This window comes from Amborella trichopoda, chromosome 10 (assembly GCF_054954075.1).
Source record: "Amborella trichopoda isolate Santa Cruz 75 chromosome 10, AtrichopodaSantaCruz75HAP2 v2.0, whole genome shotgun sequence".
NCBI lineage: Eukaryota > Viridiplantae > Streptophyta > Magnoliopsida > Amborellales > Amborellaceae > Amborella > Amborella trichopoda.
In genome coordinates, this window is record NC_142345.1 from 35,212,036 (window position 1) to 35,228,282 (window position 16,247).

The window sequence follows — 16,247 nt, forward strand, 5'->3', positions numbered from 1 at the left end:
AGCTTCAAAAATAGCGTAGATTGAGTATATGAAAACTTGAAAATCTTAAAAATTGACAGTCCAAAAGTGCATTACAAAAGAAATAAAAAAAAAGTACTGGGCCCATCCAAACATGATTGGTTGGTCGTGGCCGTAGCCTAGGATCTACTTCGGGTTGTAATGGCCCTAGCCATAATTATTACTTGTCCAAGTCCAAAGCTTCAGTAAATTAAGACAGTATGTAACTTTAAAAACGATTTTGATTTTCTTGTATAAAAAATAAATAATTTTATATATACCTTTAAAAAAGTCTGGTCGGATTGCTGACATTGGATCCACACAATAAATATTCTTTAATCCAATTTGAAATTCACACTTGCACTCACCATCCATCTCCAAAAAAAATAAAAAAAAATTACAAATTAAAAATTAAAAATTAAAAAAAATAAAAATACAAAAAATAAAAAATTTAAAGAAAAGAAAGAAAAGAAATGTGCTTTTACAACGGTAGACAATGGGAAGCACAAGTAAATGTTGGTTTCCACTTACATCGTCAATGATGATCGGCAGTTACAAATTCTTCCGACACCACTTTTTTTGTCAATTTGAGGAAGGATTCATCTCCAGCTTCCATAATTGCCATAGGTGACGACAAGTAGCATATAAAAAACTACAGTAGTATACAAACACTATGCTAGTTATTGTATGCCATTTGATCTCGGGCAATAATTTTATCTTATTTCTCATTTGGAGAGCTATTTCTGGCCTAGGTTCGCAATCTAGAGTCCCGATGCTGATGGACGGTGATTGTGAACTGTTCCTCCATTATTTTTTGCTCAATCGAAGAATTGGTTCATACGTTCACGACCAAGTAACGTTGGATCGGAGAATTGATTCCTATGGTCATGACAAACGGTGGAAATCGAGCGCGCCAGCCCAAACTCGTCTGAGTAATCTGAGTGCTGGAGATTTGGATCTCAGAAAAATTAAAAAATATATATATAAAAAATCTATTTATAATATATTTTTTATTATTTTGATAAGAGTCATGGTCCTACAAGACCCTCACACATTATAGGACCCCAATCCATAACTGTTGGACATATCTATAAAAAATAAATAAATAACCCTGTTTGCACCTTCTACCTCTCTCTCTGTCTCTCATCTTCTCTCATTCCCACTCATATGCCCTGCTGTAACTTTGTGTTAGATATTTTTCATTGTGCTCTTCTCATCCATTATTTTGTCTTTGAATTGTTCTCTCTCTTTCCCCAAACTTCTCCTCTCATCCCCAACCACTCGTGAAGCTTTATCTAGGATCACCCTCATCTCTAAATCCAAGCTTCTCTCTAGAGTTAGAGGCTTTGTTTTGGGGAGCTTGAATCCAGAAAGAGAGAGAGGGAGGGAGGGAGAGAGAAAGAGAGATGAAGAATTTGATGGCCATCTTAGGGCAGGTGATGGTGCATCTCTCTCTATCGGGAATGTACTTGTGGCTTAAAGCTTCATGGTCTTGCTATTTATACTGAGAGTACATAGAGAGAGAGAGAGAGAGAGAGAGAGAGAGAGAGAGAGAGAGAGAGAGAGAGAGAGAGAGAGAGAGATGGAGAACTTGATGGTCATCTTAGCGCAGTTCATGGTCCAGCTTTCTCTATCAGGCATGTACCTCATTACAAAGGTGGCATTCGATCATGGCATGAACCATCTACTTTTCATAACCTATCGAACCATTATAGCCACCCTTATCTTGGCTCCATGTGCTTACATCTTTGAAAGGTACTCTCTTTCTTTCTCTCCTTGCTTCCCTTTTCTGAGATTTTATCGTCTCTCTCTCTCTCTGTTATTTTCACTTATCACAGCTTGTGAACGAATTGACAGGGAAAAATGGCCTCCTCTCTCCTTGAAAGAAGTTTCCAAGGTTTCGCTGCTTGCTTTTATCGGGTAAGCATTGAAATTTCGTCAACTCCAATATTTCACGCTTGTAACAAATTGGCTTCCAAGTTCAAGGACCATGCCCGCTACTTGGGCGGGCCAACCCGGACTCGCTCGGGTACCTCGAGCTTGCCATTCTCGTGAGCCTGAGTGTCCTAAGTTTGGCAGAGGAACTCAGGATCTTAAATAAATAAATAAAATTGTAATATGGTTTTTTAGGTTTTCCAGCATTTTAGGAAGATTGAAACTTGTTTTTGGCCATGAATATGTTTTTTAACATTTTTTCCTTCTTTTTGGATTATTTTTAAAAGAGTAATGATCCTATGAGACCCGCCCACACCTATACGTGTAGGACCCCAAATGATCATCATTAAATTTAGCATAGATCTCTAAAAAAGTTATCACATGAGTGTGGGACCTGACTTTTCTAGATATGTGTGCCATATTTAATGGTGATCTTTTGGAGTCCTACCCACATGGGTGTGGGAGGGTCTCATAGGATCATTGCTTTTTTTAAAATACCACCGATTTTTTTTAAATCCATTTTTTCCTTACTTTTTTAGCCTTATTTACATGTACATTGTTAATTTTAATTTAAACATATTTTTCATATTTTATGTGATCTTTTTCATATTTTTTTAACATTTTTTTGGCCAACAAGACCTGCTCAACTCCGCCCAAGTTACTCGGTTCCGCCCAAGACGGAGTTTTGAAGCAGAATAGGGCTTTCCGACATTGGACCATGCAATGCAAAAAAATCTTCAAAGATCATGAGAAGATGGACCTAATTTTATACATTCCTCCTGTGATTAACTTTTTCTCTTTTGCAGGATTGCGGTCTCTCAAAATTGTTACTTCGCTGGCCTTTATTACACTTCCTCCACCTTTGTGTCTTCTCTATCTAATCTCATTCCTGTGATTACCTTTGCCTTGGCCTTTCTCCTTAGGTATCACCATGTTTTTTGTTACTAAATTTTGTTACATGAGGTTATTTGTTTATTTTTATGTGAACAATTTGGCAACTCTTGTTTACAGTAACTTACCCAAAAGATTTTATACCATTGTAGTTCATATTTGGTGAAGTCTACATGGGCTCCTTCATATTAGATTTAAGATTGTTATGCATTACTTTCTATCTCTAAAGACTTGTTGATTGGTTTGTATTATATAGGTTGGAGGTTGTGGACATGAGGAGCCCAAGAGGGCAAGCAAAAGTTGTAGGCACGGGCACATGTGTAGGGGGGACCCTAATCTTGACACTCTTGAAGGGTCCTGCCCTTAAAATCTTTAAGGGCCTTAAGAAACCAACATCTCTTCTATTACTTTTGTCTACACTTCAGGCCCTTACAAACACAAGTAATTGGGCGTTGGGCTCTGTACTGATTTTGTGTAGTGTTAGCGCATGGGCGGGATGGATAAATTACCAGGTGGGGCTTTCAATACGTAATGTTTTATTTTTTAAATAGTTGATTGGTAAATTTACAGGAAAGACTTATTTTACTTTTTGATTTAATCTTACGTGTCTTTTAATTTTATCTCTTTTTCCTTGCATCGAATAGAGCTCAAATGTGACATGCACACACTTCTCATCATTGTACACTAACAAAAATATTAAAAATATTATTTAAAATAAAATAACTAAAATACCCTTACATTATTATTAAGTCGTATTTTTGTAATTTATGGAATTTATATTATTTTTGGTTTTAAAATTTTTTAATGTGAAATAGTGAGTTACAATTTTGGGCTTAACCGGTATATAAAGAAACATAAAATTCAAATATACTATACCCTCTAAAAAAAAATGGACTTGAGTGTAAAATATGACTATATCTTAATTCCAATAATAAATTAAGGCTTTTCTATAATTCCCTAGTTGGTCATTATTTATCATGTTTTATCACTTCCAGGCGTGGGCGTTCAAGGACCATCCGGCACCAATATCATTGACTTCGATGACATGCTTTTTTGGCTGTATTCAATGTGTTATACTCTCTCTCATTTTTGCACACCCCAATGATTGGAGACTAGGATGGGACTTTAAGCTCTTTGCCTATGCCTACAGTGTAAGGAAATGCATATTCTTTCATAATTAAATCTAAATAATTTATGGGTACTATATTACTTTTCTGTAATTGAGGTGCTTTCATGGCAGGAGAATGTCCAGTTTTTGTTTAATTTTAGAGCAATTTCAATTGCTCTCATTTTACTGTGTTCGAAGTGTCACAAGTATTTTTTTGGACATAAATAATTCCCATATTACAATTAAATTCCCATAGAACCCTAAGATTTAATTGCTAGAGGGAAGCGGACGAAAATTTCAGCAAGATCATTGCACAATTTGTGTTTTATGCATTTTGCTTGTTTTTCTCTATGATCATGGGCTTTCTAGTATTTATTTCTTGTACATATTGTTATTCGCTTATGTTTTATGCAAGTTGGCTTTGTTTTTAGTAACCTTCCACCTTCTCAAGGGAATCGCCACGCCTATATTTCAATTTTATTTGACATTCATTGATAAAAATGACGAGTTTTTTTAAGGTTGTTGTCCAAAAATTGTAATTCTAGCACTCACAAATTTTTGTTATAACTGGCATATTAATTGTAGTATAGGTTGATGGAATTCGAAACTCCAACAATAGTGCAGATATGATATGATTGTATTCTAAAAAATTTATGTGGACGGAAATGATTTTAATGGTTTGAAACTCATTTGTTTTCAAGTTTTATAAGTGTGAAAGTCAGAATAGATTTGCAGTTTTCCCACGTGTAACTAGATCTAGTGAGATTTGAGAGACAACTTCACATTGTGGTGCTACAAATTATTTGTCCCTTTAAAAAATAGCTCATGTGACCAATTAAAAACAACGTAATCTGTCACAATCAAATAGACATGCATGGGAAATGCAAATTCAAGAATCGGTGGGAAAACTGGTCCCCTTGTAGTGTATATTCATTTTATTATAATTAAAAACTGCGATGAACGCAGGGAGCATTTTGTACGGCCTTCCAATTCTTTATTCAGAGTTGGTGCATCAAGAAGAAGGGTCCACTCTTTGCGGCTGCATTCTATCCTGTGGGCACCCTCATCGTTGCCATGCTCGAGCCCATATTTTTTCACATTGACATTTATATGGGAAGGTGGGTTCTAATATTATCATATTTTTTTTATTAGTATTTTTACAAAGGAAAATATATCCATATCTTTTATTTTTTGGGTTTTATTTCACAATAGATTCCAGGTTTTAAAAGATATATTGAGGCATAAAAATTGTAGATTTTATTTTTTCTAACCCCTGAACTAATATAAACTTGTTTTTTAGGTCAAACAAATCTAATAAAGCATACCTTTTCTAAAAGTCATCTTCCCAAACTTCTAAAGAGATAAAAGGGTTTCATGGAGGTGAGAGGTTATCGGGAGGAGAGAAAAAGGTGTTTGAAAAAACACGGAAAGAGAGATAAAGTGAGAGAGATGCAGGAAGAAAAAGAAAGAGAGAAGTTTGGGGTATATAAATGAAGAGAAAAAATGAATTGAGTTTAAAAATAGCATGTCTTTCTCATATTTGTTTAGGTTAAAAAAAAAATTTAAAATAACGAGGGGATTAGAAGATATCTTTTGAAACTTCAAATCTATCATAAAATGAATCCTAAAAATAGAAAATATGGACATATTTCCTTTATTATAATGCATGCCTATCGGGTGGACCCCTATGAGTCATAATCTCATAATTAGGGCCGTCAGTAGCTCAAGCTTCGCGGGGCTTGAAAAATATAAAAATAAACGCGCCAACAAATTCAGCCAGGCCCAGCCTGGAAAATTCGTATCTGGGCAGCCATGGCCCTATGAAATATATATAAATAAGTAATATAATATCTATACACTCTTATTGGATATATAATTTGAAATCTTAGGAGCTCTTGCCTGGACCTAATCAGCAAGCATTAACAAGTGATCTTAAACTTGGGGGCAGGTTAGCAGCCCTAATCACAGTTAAAGCACGTATAAGGTGGGACCTTAGGTACCAAATATTTATTAGGGCACGTTTGGTACGCATGATACTGCTTCGGTGAAAGTATTTTTATATGAAAAACTCCCTCATGTGATTTGATATGAGAGTTTTTTGCACATCAAATAGCTGCTAATTGCTGTGAAAAAATGCATTGAGACTAATTGGTGGGACAAAAAAAATCATAAGCTTAGTCATATGATGGAGCTTTTTCGCATGAAAATATTTTCACAGTAGTATTTTCACATATACCAAGCATGCCCTAGATCAGAAAATTTTCAAAATTACATTTAGTTCAACTTGTGATCAATTTTTCTTTCTTAAATAGATACTCATCAGAAATTCTTTAGATTTTACAACCATTAAAATGAGCAGTCCGGATTAAGTCTTGGAAGGATTTCTATTCTTTAGGTTAATCTTTGAAGAGCATAATGACTATTTCCCAAAGTCTCTCTCGCTCGCTCTCGTGTTTCGACTGGTTCCTCACTAATGTTTTTCATTTTTATTCTTCATGTAGTTTGGTGGGTATGGTTTTGATAATTGGTGGGCTTTATTGCGTATTATGGGGCAAAGCCAAGGATGTGGTGGCAGGGCCAAACAAGGCCCAAGAGGCAGTTGAATCAAGTATTTCAAGCAATGCTACTCATGAATGCCATGTGGGTATAAAAGAGCCCTTGTTGAGGTAAGCAGCTTTATTTTAAAGGGCAAGGACATGGGGTAATAGAGGATTGTAAGAAGCTTGGGAAGGCCCTTATAAATAAATGTATTGTATTGATTATATTTTTCTTTGGTGCCATTGTATGAATTAATTCTTAAAGGAGGACAATGATATTTTATCCCTATATATATATATTATTAGTTGTTAGAAAATGATAATCACTGTGAGTTATATTATATCTCATGTATGTGATGCCATTTCATAGTATAGTTAATAAACGGTTTTATTTTTATTAGAAAAGTTTATTTTATTATTTATTAGTTACCTAAAAACCCTAAAAAAAAGAGGTATTATAGTAGGTACTAGGGGTGTCAAGTATTAAAAAATATTCAGTTTGTTAAGGTAATACTCAATGAGAGAGCCCGACTTTTATTCATCTTGGTGAACAATATAATGAAAAGAAGAAAATAAGTTTGAATAGGATCCCTGAAGATAATCCAAATGAATGTCCACTTCAACAATGATCTCTTTGTTGGATTTGGTGCTATCCAAAATCATCTACATATTGAAATCCCATATGTGGGATTGAGATTGATATTGATAAGTTTTTTAAAAGAAATAAAAATAAAAATACATTAGGATTCTTGGATATATCAATTGGTTTTGAGATATATATAACATCTTTAGGAAGTTTTCTATTTAATGTGGGTTCCTAACCTTATATATATGGAATGAAAGTTACATTAGATATTTTGGATCATAGAATTACCACTCTAACCTTGATAAAACACAATTGAGCAAAATCATTTTAAACCTGCCCAAACAGCACCACTATCGGTCTCTCATCTCTATTTCATAAATAGACCACACTCTAAGAATTGGATGACTAATATGGACATAGACCACTGTCTAGAAATTGAATAACTAATATGCCAATTCATAATTTCTATGGCGGCCACTATAAATGAGGTAACAATTAGTTACTTGGCTATGATGGCAGACATAATGAAGCATTTTATTGGCTATGAAGCATTTTACTGGTTATGATGGCAGACATAGTGGCAGACATAGTGAAGCATCTGACTGCCAAAATGTTTGCACAACAAACGTAGAATGGTGGAGCTACAGTATGTCACTTCTCAATGAAAGCATTGGTCACGCCTTTCTCAACTGTTTAATCCTCCTTAGCTTTTCATGCATTCTCTACCTTTTATAGGTAGATTCACTTCTCAATGGGAACGATGTGGGGCTAATTTCAGTTTTCCCTTGTGAACGTTTATTGACATAAAAATTGTAGCGTATATCTTATACTTTGCAAAATACTAGTATATATGATATATAATTTATTTTTCTCTTTTTATTCTTTTTTCTGAATTTTGACATTGTTAGTTTGTATTCTTAGGTGAAAATCTTTTCTTGAATAATTTAGTAATGTCATAAGGGAATTCATTTTAATTTTTATCATATGATATAGAAGTGTTTTTTAATATTTTTTGAATTATAGTTGTTATAATATTATAAATAATAATTATACATTGATTTTTGTTATAACAGTAAATTAATTTGTTTGTATCATTAATTTATTGTAGGTCATGTATGATTATATACTTCATCCATGACAATTCAATGTTTCTTCTTTTGTGTGATGTGAAGTATTTTTTAATATTTTTTTAATTATAGTTGTTATAATATTATAAATAATAATTATAAATTGATTTTTGTTATAACAGTAAATTGATTTGTTTGTATTATTAATTTATTGTAGGCCATGTATGATTCGATACTTCATCCATGATAATTCAATGTTTCTTCTTTTGTGTGATGTAAATTTAATGGTTAACAGTAGTGCTTTAAAAATCGTCGAGTCAGCACGGAATCGATCGATTCGAATCGGGATTTGGTCATCCCGTGTCGGTTCTTCTGTAAAGCCGAGAATCGCTCGGTTCTAGAGAGAACCGGCGATTCTGCATAATAAATTGCCAAGTTATTCACATCATGACGTCAGGACCCACCCATTCTTATTAATTTATTGTAGCTCATATATGATTGTGTACTTCATCCATGATAATTCAATGTTTCTTCTTTTGTGTGATCCATGATAATTCAATGTTTCTTCTTTTGTGTGATGTGAATTTTTTTTTAATATTTTTGAATTATAGTTGTTATAATATTATAAATAATAATTATACATTGATTTTTGTTATAACAGTAAATTAATTTGTTTGTATTATTACTTTATTGTGGGTCATGTATGATTATATACTTCATCCATGATAGTTTAATGTTTCTTTTTTTGTGTGTGATGTAAATTTAATAGTTAACAACAATGTTTTAAAAATCGTCGAGTCGGCACGGAAGATGGGGATTGGGTCATCCCATGTCGGTTATTCTGTAAAGCCAAGCGATTATAAATCGCCTCAGTTCTTCGCGTCATGACATCAGGACCCGCCCATTCTTCTACAATCCAGGCATTTTTGTAAATTTCGGGGAACAAAAGATAGAGATTCGGTCATCCCATGTCAGTTCTTCTATAAAGCCGAGCGATTCTAAATCGCTTCGGTTCTTCGCATCATGACATCAAGACCCACCCATTCTTCTACAGTCAAGGGCATTTTTGTAAATTTTGAGGAACAGAAGGTTCTTCGCATCATGATATCAGCACCCGCCCATTCTTCTATAGTCAAGGCCCATTCTTCTACAGTCAAGCGAATTTTTGTAAATTTCGAGGAATTTCGAGGCAAAATTCTTCAGGACCCGGTTTTAGAGAGAACCAGCGATTTGGCATAGTAAATCACCCGGTTCTAAGAGAACCGGCGATTCTGCATAGTAAATCGCCCTATTCTTCGCGTTATGACCTCAAGACCCGCCCATTCTTATTAATTTATTGTAGGTCATATATGATTATATACTTCATCCATGATAATTCAATGTTTCTTCTTTTGTGTAATACATGATAATTCAATGTTTCTTCTTTTGTGTGATGTGAAATGCTTTTTAATAATTTTTGAATTATAGTTGTTATAATATTATAAATAATAATTATACATTGATATTTGTTATACTAGTAAATTAATTTGTTTGTATTATTAATTTATTGTAGGTCATGTATGACTATATACTTCATCCATGATAATTCAATGTTTCTTCTTTTGTGTGATGTACATTTAATGGTTAACAACAATGTTTTAAAAATCACCAAGTCGGCACGGGAGATAGGGATTCAGTCATCCCGAGTCAGTTCTTCTGTAAAGCTGAGCGATTCTAAATCACCTCGATTCTTCACGTCATGACGACCTGCCCATTCTTATACAGTCAAGGGCATTTTTGTAAATTTAGGGGAAAGGGCATTTTTGTAAATTTTCGGGAACGAAAGATAGGGATTCGGCCATCTCGTGTCGGTTCTTCTGTAAATGCCCATTCTTCTACAGTCAAGGGTATTTTTGTAAATTTTGGGGAACAAAAGATAGGGATTCGGTCATCGTGTTCTTCTATAGTCAAGGGCATTTTTGTAAATTTTGGGGAACGGAAGATAGGGATTCGATCATTCCGTGTCAGTTCTTTTGTAAAGAAGAGAGATTCTAAATTGCCTCAGTTCTTCGCGTCAGGACCCGCCCATTCTTCTATAGTCAAGGGCATTTTTGTAAATTTTGGGCAACGAAAGGGATTCAGTCATCCTGTTCTTCTACAATCAAGGGCATTTTTGTAAATTTTGGGGAACCGAAGATAGGGATTTGGTCATCCCATGTCGGTTCTTCTGTAAAGCCAAGCGATTCTAAATTGCCTTGGTTCTTCGACTCGCCCATTCTTCTACAGTCATATCTCATTCTTCTACAATCAAGGGCATTTTTGTAAATTTCGGGGAACGAAAGATAGGGATTCGATCATCCCATGTCAGTTCTTCTATAAAGCCAAGCGATTCTAAATCACCTCGGTTCTTCGACCCGCCCATTCTTCTACAGTCAAAGCTCATTCTTCTACAGTCAAGGCTCATTCTTCTACAGTCAAGGGCATTTTTGTAAATTTTGGGGAACAGAGGATAGGGATTTGATCATCTCGTGTCGATTCTTTTGTAAAGAAGAGCGATTCTAAATCGCCTCGGTTCTTCGCATCAGGACCAGCCCATTCTTCTACAGTCAAGGGCATATTTTACCCTCCCATTCGTCTATAGCCAAGGGCATTTTTGTAAATTAATTTCAAGGCAAAATTCGTCTCGGTTCTTCGCGTCAGGACCTGCCCATTCTTCTATAGTCAAGGGAATTTTTATAAATTTTGGAGAATTTTCCCATTCTTCTACCTTCAAGGCCCATTCTTTAACAGTCAAGGACATTTTTGTAAATTAATTTTGGGTCCTATTCTTTTACTGTCAAGGGAATTTTTATATATTTTGGAGAATTTGTCCATTTTTCTACCTTCAAGGCCCATTCATCTATAGTCAAGGGCATTTTTGTAAATTAATTTTGACAGTCAAGGGAATTTTTATAAATTTTGGAGAATTTTCCCATTTTTCTACCTTCAATGCCCATTCTTCTATAGTCAAGGGCATTTTTGTAAATTAATTTCGACCCAAAATTTGTCAGGAGACCGAAGGGAGACCGTGGGCCCCCCGTACGCTTCGCGAGGCCCTAAGTTCCTTCATGCGCGTGTGCTTACGATCGTATGATCTCGTTACTTCATACACGATGCGAACGCTGAGTACAAAGAACTATTTGTTCACATAAATTTGCTTTTCTCTCTTCGATGTGGGACTATGTGAGAAAGTAACACCTTAAAACATTCATATATTATATATTTTGTTAACGGTTTTATTAATACAAAGTTGCAAGTGTTATATTGATTATTGTGTTCGCTCATTGTGTGAACGGGACGGGGGTTCGATTCCTCTCGTTGAGGAACTGTTTTTTTTTCCTCTTTTTTTTGTCAAATTATTTTCTTATAAAAAAAATTAAATATTTTTTGTAAAAATTAAAAATAAAAGGTTTTATCAATTTCGCTTTTTGTTATTTTTTTTTCTTATCAATAAAATAAAACGTTTTGTATAAAAAAATGAAATTTTTTTGTCAAATTTGTTTCTTATCAAAAAAATTAAAGGCTTTTCCTAAAAAATAAAAATAAAAGGTTTTTATCAATTTTTCTTTTTGTCAAAAAAAATTTCTTATCTACAAAATACAAATTTTCGTATAAAAAAAATGAAAGGTTCTTGTCAATTCCTTTTCTTGTCAAAAAGGTAAAAGGATTTTGTCAAAAAAATAAAAAATAAAAATTTATTTTAAAAAAAATAAAAAATTTCTCATAAAAAAAAATACAAGTATTTTACTAAAAAAAACTCATTTCTTATTTTTGTTAAAATAAGTTTATACAAAGAAAAAAACTCAATATTCACATATTGATGAAAAAAATGAAAATTAATAATGTGTACCTCGATTTCTTATTGGATTATTAAAAAACAACATTTATAATGAATTTTAATAATTTTTTAAAGCTTAATCCAATCGATTCGACCGATTTTCGATCTGAATCGTCGATTCACCGATCGGGATGGGTTTTTGGGATGCCCGATCTGAGGCACCGATAAGAAGCTTAATTGCAGCTCTATGTCGGGAATACATGTTGCTTTCTGTCCAATCATACTTTGCAATAATTTTTCTACAAGAACTGCCTTGCTAAGAGTGGACGCTAACAACCATTTTTGGAAGTTCATGTTAAGGACAAAAACTTTTCAGTTCCCAAAAATTTAAATAAAATGCATTCCTAATTGGAAATGTTCTGATCTCCGAAATAATATGAACTCCACTGCTGGTGATGCTCCAGCTGCCCAGAGTTTTATTTTTTCGCTTTCCCTTGGGTGAATATAAAGGAGAAACTACTCATTGAAGTGTTACTTAACCCATATCTATGCCCTTCCCTACAGGCCTTCCTTCATAGTTTAACTGTGAAATTATATATTTCTTAACCATGAGATGTTACTTGCCTGCAATCATCGCGGGTATAATTGTTCTTCATAACATTGTACTCGAAATAAGAGATTCATCAATTTCGATCTAAACCAGCGTCCTCCCACCTTGGTTGCGTTGCTATATGCTCCCATGGGGGGGAATGTTTGAAAAAAAATATGGTAGGACAACTTAGCCCCTTCTTTTCAGGAGTTCAAAAAACAGGATATGGACCTTGTGTAAAGAGGTACACCAAGCGAGAACTACACAACCATTACGTCACTTTATAATTGATTTTAGATGTGGGAAGGTTAAGTAATGCAGGGTGTGGTTTCTGTATGGTTGCTACCTTAAACAATCCAAATAAGGTGCACCTTCAAATTTTATCATAAAATGTAATTTTAGTATAAAAAAATTCTTAGGATTATTTCAAAATCTATTTTCATATCTAATTATAAAGTTTTAAACTCCAAAAATAATTAAAATAAAGTAGATCTATAAAACTATGAAAGTCTTGAAAATGGACGGTCTAGATAATGTGTTGCAAGATACTCTATTTCTGAGACTCAAAATCTTTTTTCTTTCATATTCATATATCTCCATGTTGAGATGATCAAATAGAGGGTTTTTCAACATTAAAACAAACTTGTTCCGTAGATTTTTGAGGTGCATCTGTAATTCTACATTTAAGGTTGCAACCTTATATAAATTTTTTCCAATAATATACATTATTCTTTTTTTCGTTATTTTTATCTTTTGAAATAGCGGGACTGGAGAAGTTACCCAGAATTTGTTCGACAACTCGGTTTGAGTTCCGAGTTCTCAAGCCGAGTACTCCGGCTTACAACCTTGGGAAGCCCTAGCGTCCCTGAGTTGAGTGTCCCAATCACGCATATTAACAAAAATTAAAAATAATAAAAACCCTAAAACTGAGGATTTTATTTATGACATTTTTTAATATATTTTCTATAAAGATTGGAAGTTCTGTGGCCATGAATTAATTTTCCCCTTCTTTTTATTTTTATTTTTAAAATACCTTAGTTACAAATTAATTTATTCAAACTCCATTTTTTGCTACTTTTTTAACAGCATTTACATATGTTTTTTATTTTAATTTTAAATATATCTTATTATTTTTTAGATTTTTTATATATTTTTATTTTATAATAAATTTTTTGCCGCTATAGTACTTGCTATAGTACTTGCCCTACTCAGGCCGAGCCATGGTTTTGAACGCTGCGCTAGAGAAACTTGCTGGGACGAAGGGTCGTGTATCTTCGCTGAGTCATTTTTCCGTACAATAATTGTTTTATTAAGAAGCCAGGTCTCTTGAGCCCGAGTCATCCATACACCTAGCCGAGTCCATGGCTGGCTAAGTCTATAGATCATCAAAGCACAGGGCGATTCAGATTTTTTTTTTTTTTTTTAATAACAATAATACATTATTATATAGTGCTAAAGCTTTATGCGGAAGACCTTGGGAGGGGAGACTTAAATAAAGGGCCCGTTTGTTTCGTATGAAACTTGCATCACGACCAGTGGTTTAAAAAATGGATCGGTGCCTCAGATCGGGGCACCAAAAATCCATTCGGATCGATGAATCAGTGTTACGGATCGGGAATCAGCCGAATGGGGGGATTTGGCCTTAAAAATACTTTGAAAAAATTATTATAAATCATTATAAATGTTGGTTTTTAAGAATCAATAAGAAATAAGAGTACTACATTAATAACTTCCATTTTTTTGTATCAATATGTGAATATTTAGATATTTCTTCTATGTATGAACTACCGTTAACCATTAAATTTAATACTATAATTTAACTTCGCATCAAAATGAGTAACTTTTTTTAAAAAGAAATTCTATTTTATATGATTAAAAAATAATATCCCTTATTGATTAGTATCACATTAAATATTGATTACTTATCTCTGCTCATCTAAAATTATAGAACAGCTAACTAGCTATAATATTATACATTGAAATTAGAGTTATTAATTTATATTTTATAATTATTTTAGGAAAAATTTTGTACATACCCCTAGTTGTCCATCTTATTTCATGGTAGACCCTCATTCTATTTTTCTTTCAAGTGGCAATAAAAAACCCTCAAGCATTTCACCGTATCCCCTCATCTCTTCTCTCTTAAGTTTATTCACTTTTGGCCACAAAAACTAACCCCAACAAATTATTTTATTTCATCTCAATCTAGAAGCTTTTTTAACCGTATTTTACACTTTTTCAATTATGTATTGATTTTGCCAAAAAAAAGGAAGAAGAAGAGTTCAATTGTGTTTAAATTGTGTGTGCGCGCATGTGTGTGCACGAGAGTGAGAATGAGTTTACAAAAAGTGCAAAATAGGGTTAAAAAAGCTTTTGGATTGAGATGGAATAAAACAATTTGTTGAGGCTAGTTTTTGTTGCCAAAAGTGCATAAACGTAAGAGAGAAGAGATGAGGGGGTATGTTGAAATACTTGAAGGTTTTTTTATGACACTTGAAAGAAAAATAGAATGAAGGTCTACCTTGAAATAAAATGGAGAATTAGAGGTATGTATAAAAAATTTCTATTATTTTACTATATAAATTACAATAAATTAAAATTTTGTTTTATAATATCATTTAAGTTAAAAAATTTTATTTACAACTATAACAAAAAATAATATATTACATAACTATAATACAAAGAAAATAATACATTACATAACTACATGAAAGTTGTGAGAGGGAGAGGCCAAGGCGAGAGAGACTCATAACTACATGAAATTTGTGAGAGGGAGAGGCCAAGGCGAGAGAGACTCAAAGTTTAGAGTTAATTCGAGAAAGAGAGAAGGCGAGAGAGAGAGTCATCGAGATGCAAAGCTGAAAGTTAAATTAGTCCCAAATCAAAAATAGAATCAGGTTTTTTCCTCTATAGAGCCTCAACACTAAGTCAATAAAGCATTGCACGTTTAATATATGTGATGCGGCTGATCATTAGTTGGTGGGCCACGTAGCCTTTTGATTTAGAAGCTGTATACTCCGCATTGGGAGTTAACTGTCTCTCTTTGGTTTTAAAAAGACTTTTAAAAAATGTCTTTATTATATAGAATCGGTGATTCGACTTTTAAAAAATGCCCTTATTTAGTAGAATCGGTGATGCGTGCGCACGGCGATTCATGCATTGGGAATTTACGTTTTAAAAAGACTTTTGAAGAATACCCTAGTTACCATTCATGCGTCATGCGTTGGGAGTTTATTGTCCGTTTTTGGTTTTAAAAAGACTTAAAAACAATGTCCTTGTTACATTTCAAAAATGCCCATGTTAAATAGACTTGGCGATTCATAGCCGATCAGTGATGTCATAGATTCATAGCCGACCTATGATGTCATATATATGATTTACTGTAACAACATGCTAGATTCCGTTTTAAAACGGGATCACACAATTTTCTGTAGCGACACGCTAGATCCTATTTTAAAACGGGATCCGAGACGATCAAGCCGATTCTTGATCCAGATTGCCCAATTCTCGATCGAATCGCTAATTTTTTTAACCCTGATCACGACATAGTTTTCATATAAACGTTAAAGCCAATGAAAACTTGTCTCATAGAAAAAGGTTTTACCACCAAAGAGCAAATCGAATGTAAAGAAATCCTTACCCCACAAGTGGAGAGTAAGCTCCCGAGGATCCACTACTCATGTGGATCCAAAAAATCTTTCTTTCAAGTTTACTGCAAGGGGTTGAAACCACAAAAAATAA

The 16,247-nt window shown here is 33.7% G+C and overlaps 1 protein-coding gene across 2 annotated transcripts; it reads left to right on the forward strand.

The window, feature by feature from the left end:
* Nucleotides 1–1,224: 1,224 nt before the first annotated feature.
* Nucleotides 1,225–6,785, forward strand: LOC18446607 (WAT1-related protein At4g08300). 2 transcript variants are annotated; one of them, XM_020675055.2, is made up of 7 exons: nucleotides 1,225–1,752; nucleotides 1,855–1,917; nucleotides 2,739–2,855; nucleotides 3,080–3,335; nucleotides 3,819–3,974; nucleotides 4,898–5,049; nucleotides 6,433–6,785. In XM_020675055.2, the coding sequence occupies exons 1-7, from the start codon at nucleotides 1,484–1,486 to the stop codon at nucleotides 6,599–6,601; spliced, it is 1,182 nt and encodes a 393-aa protein (XP_020530714.2). In that variant the 5' UTR covers nucleotides 1,225–1,483; the 3' UTR covers nucleotides 6,602–6,785. The 2 variants fall into 2 exon arrangements, with proteins under 2 accessions (XP_020530714.2, XP_088705597.1); XM_088849471.1 differs by lacking the exon at nucleotides 4,898–5,049 and having other exon boundaries at nucleotides 1,235–1,752; nucleotides 6,433–6,693.
* Nucleotides 6,786–16,247: the final 9,462 nt, after the last annotated feature.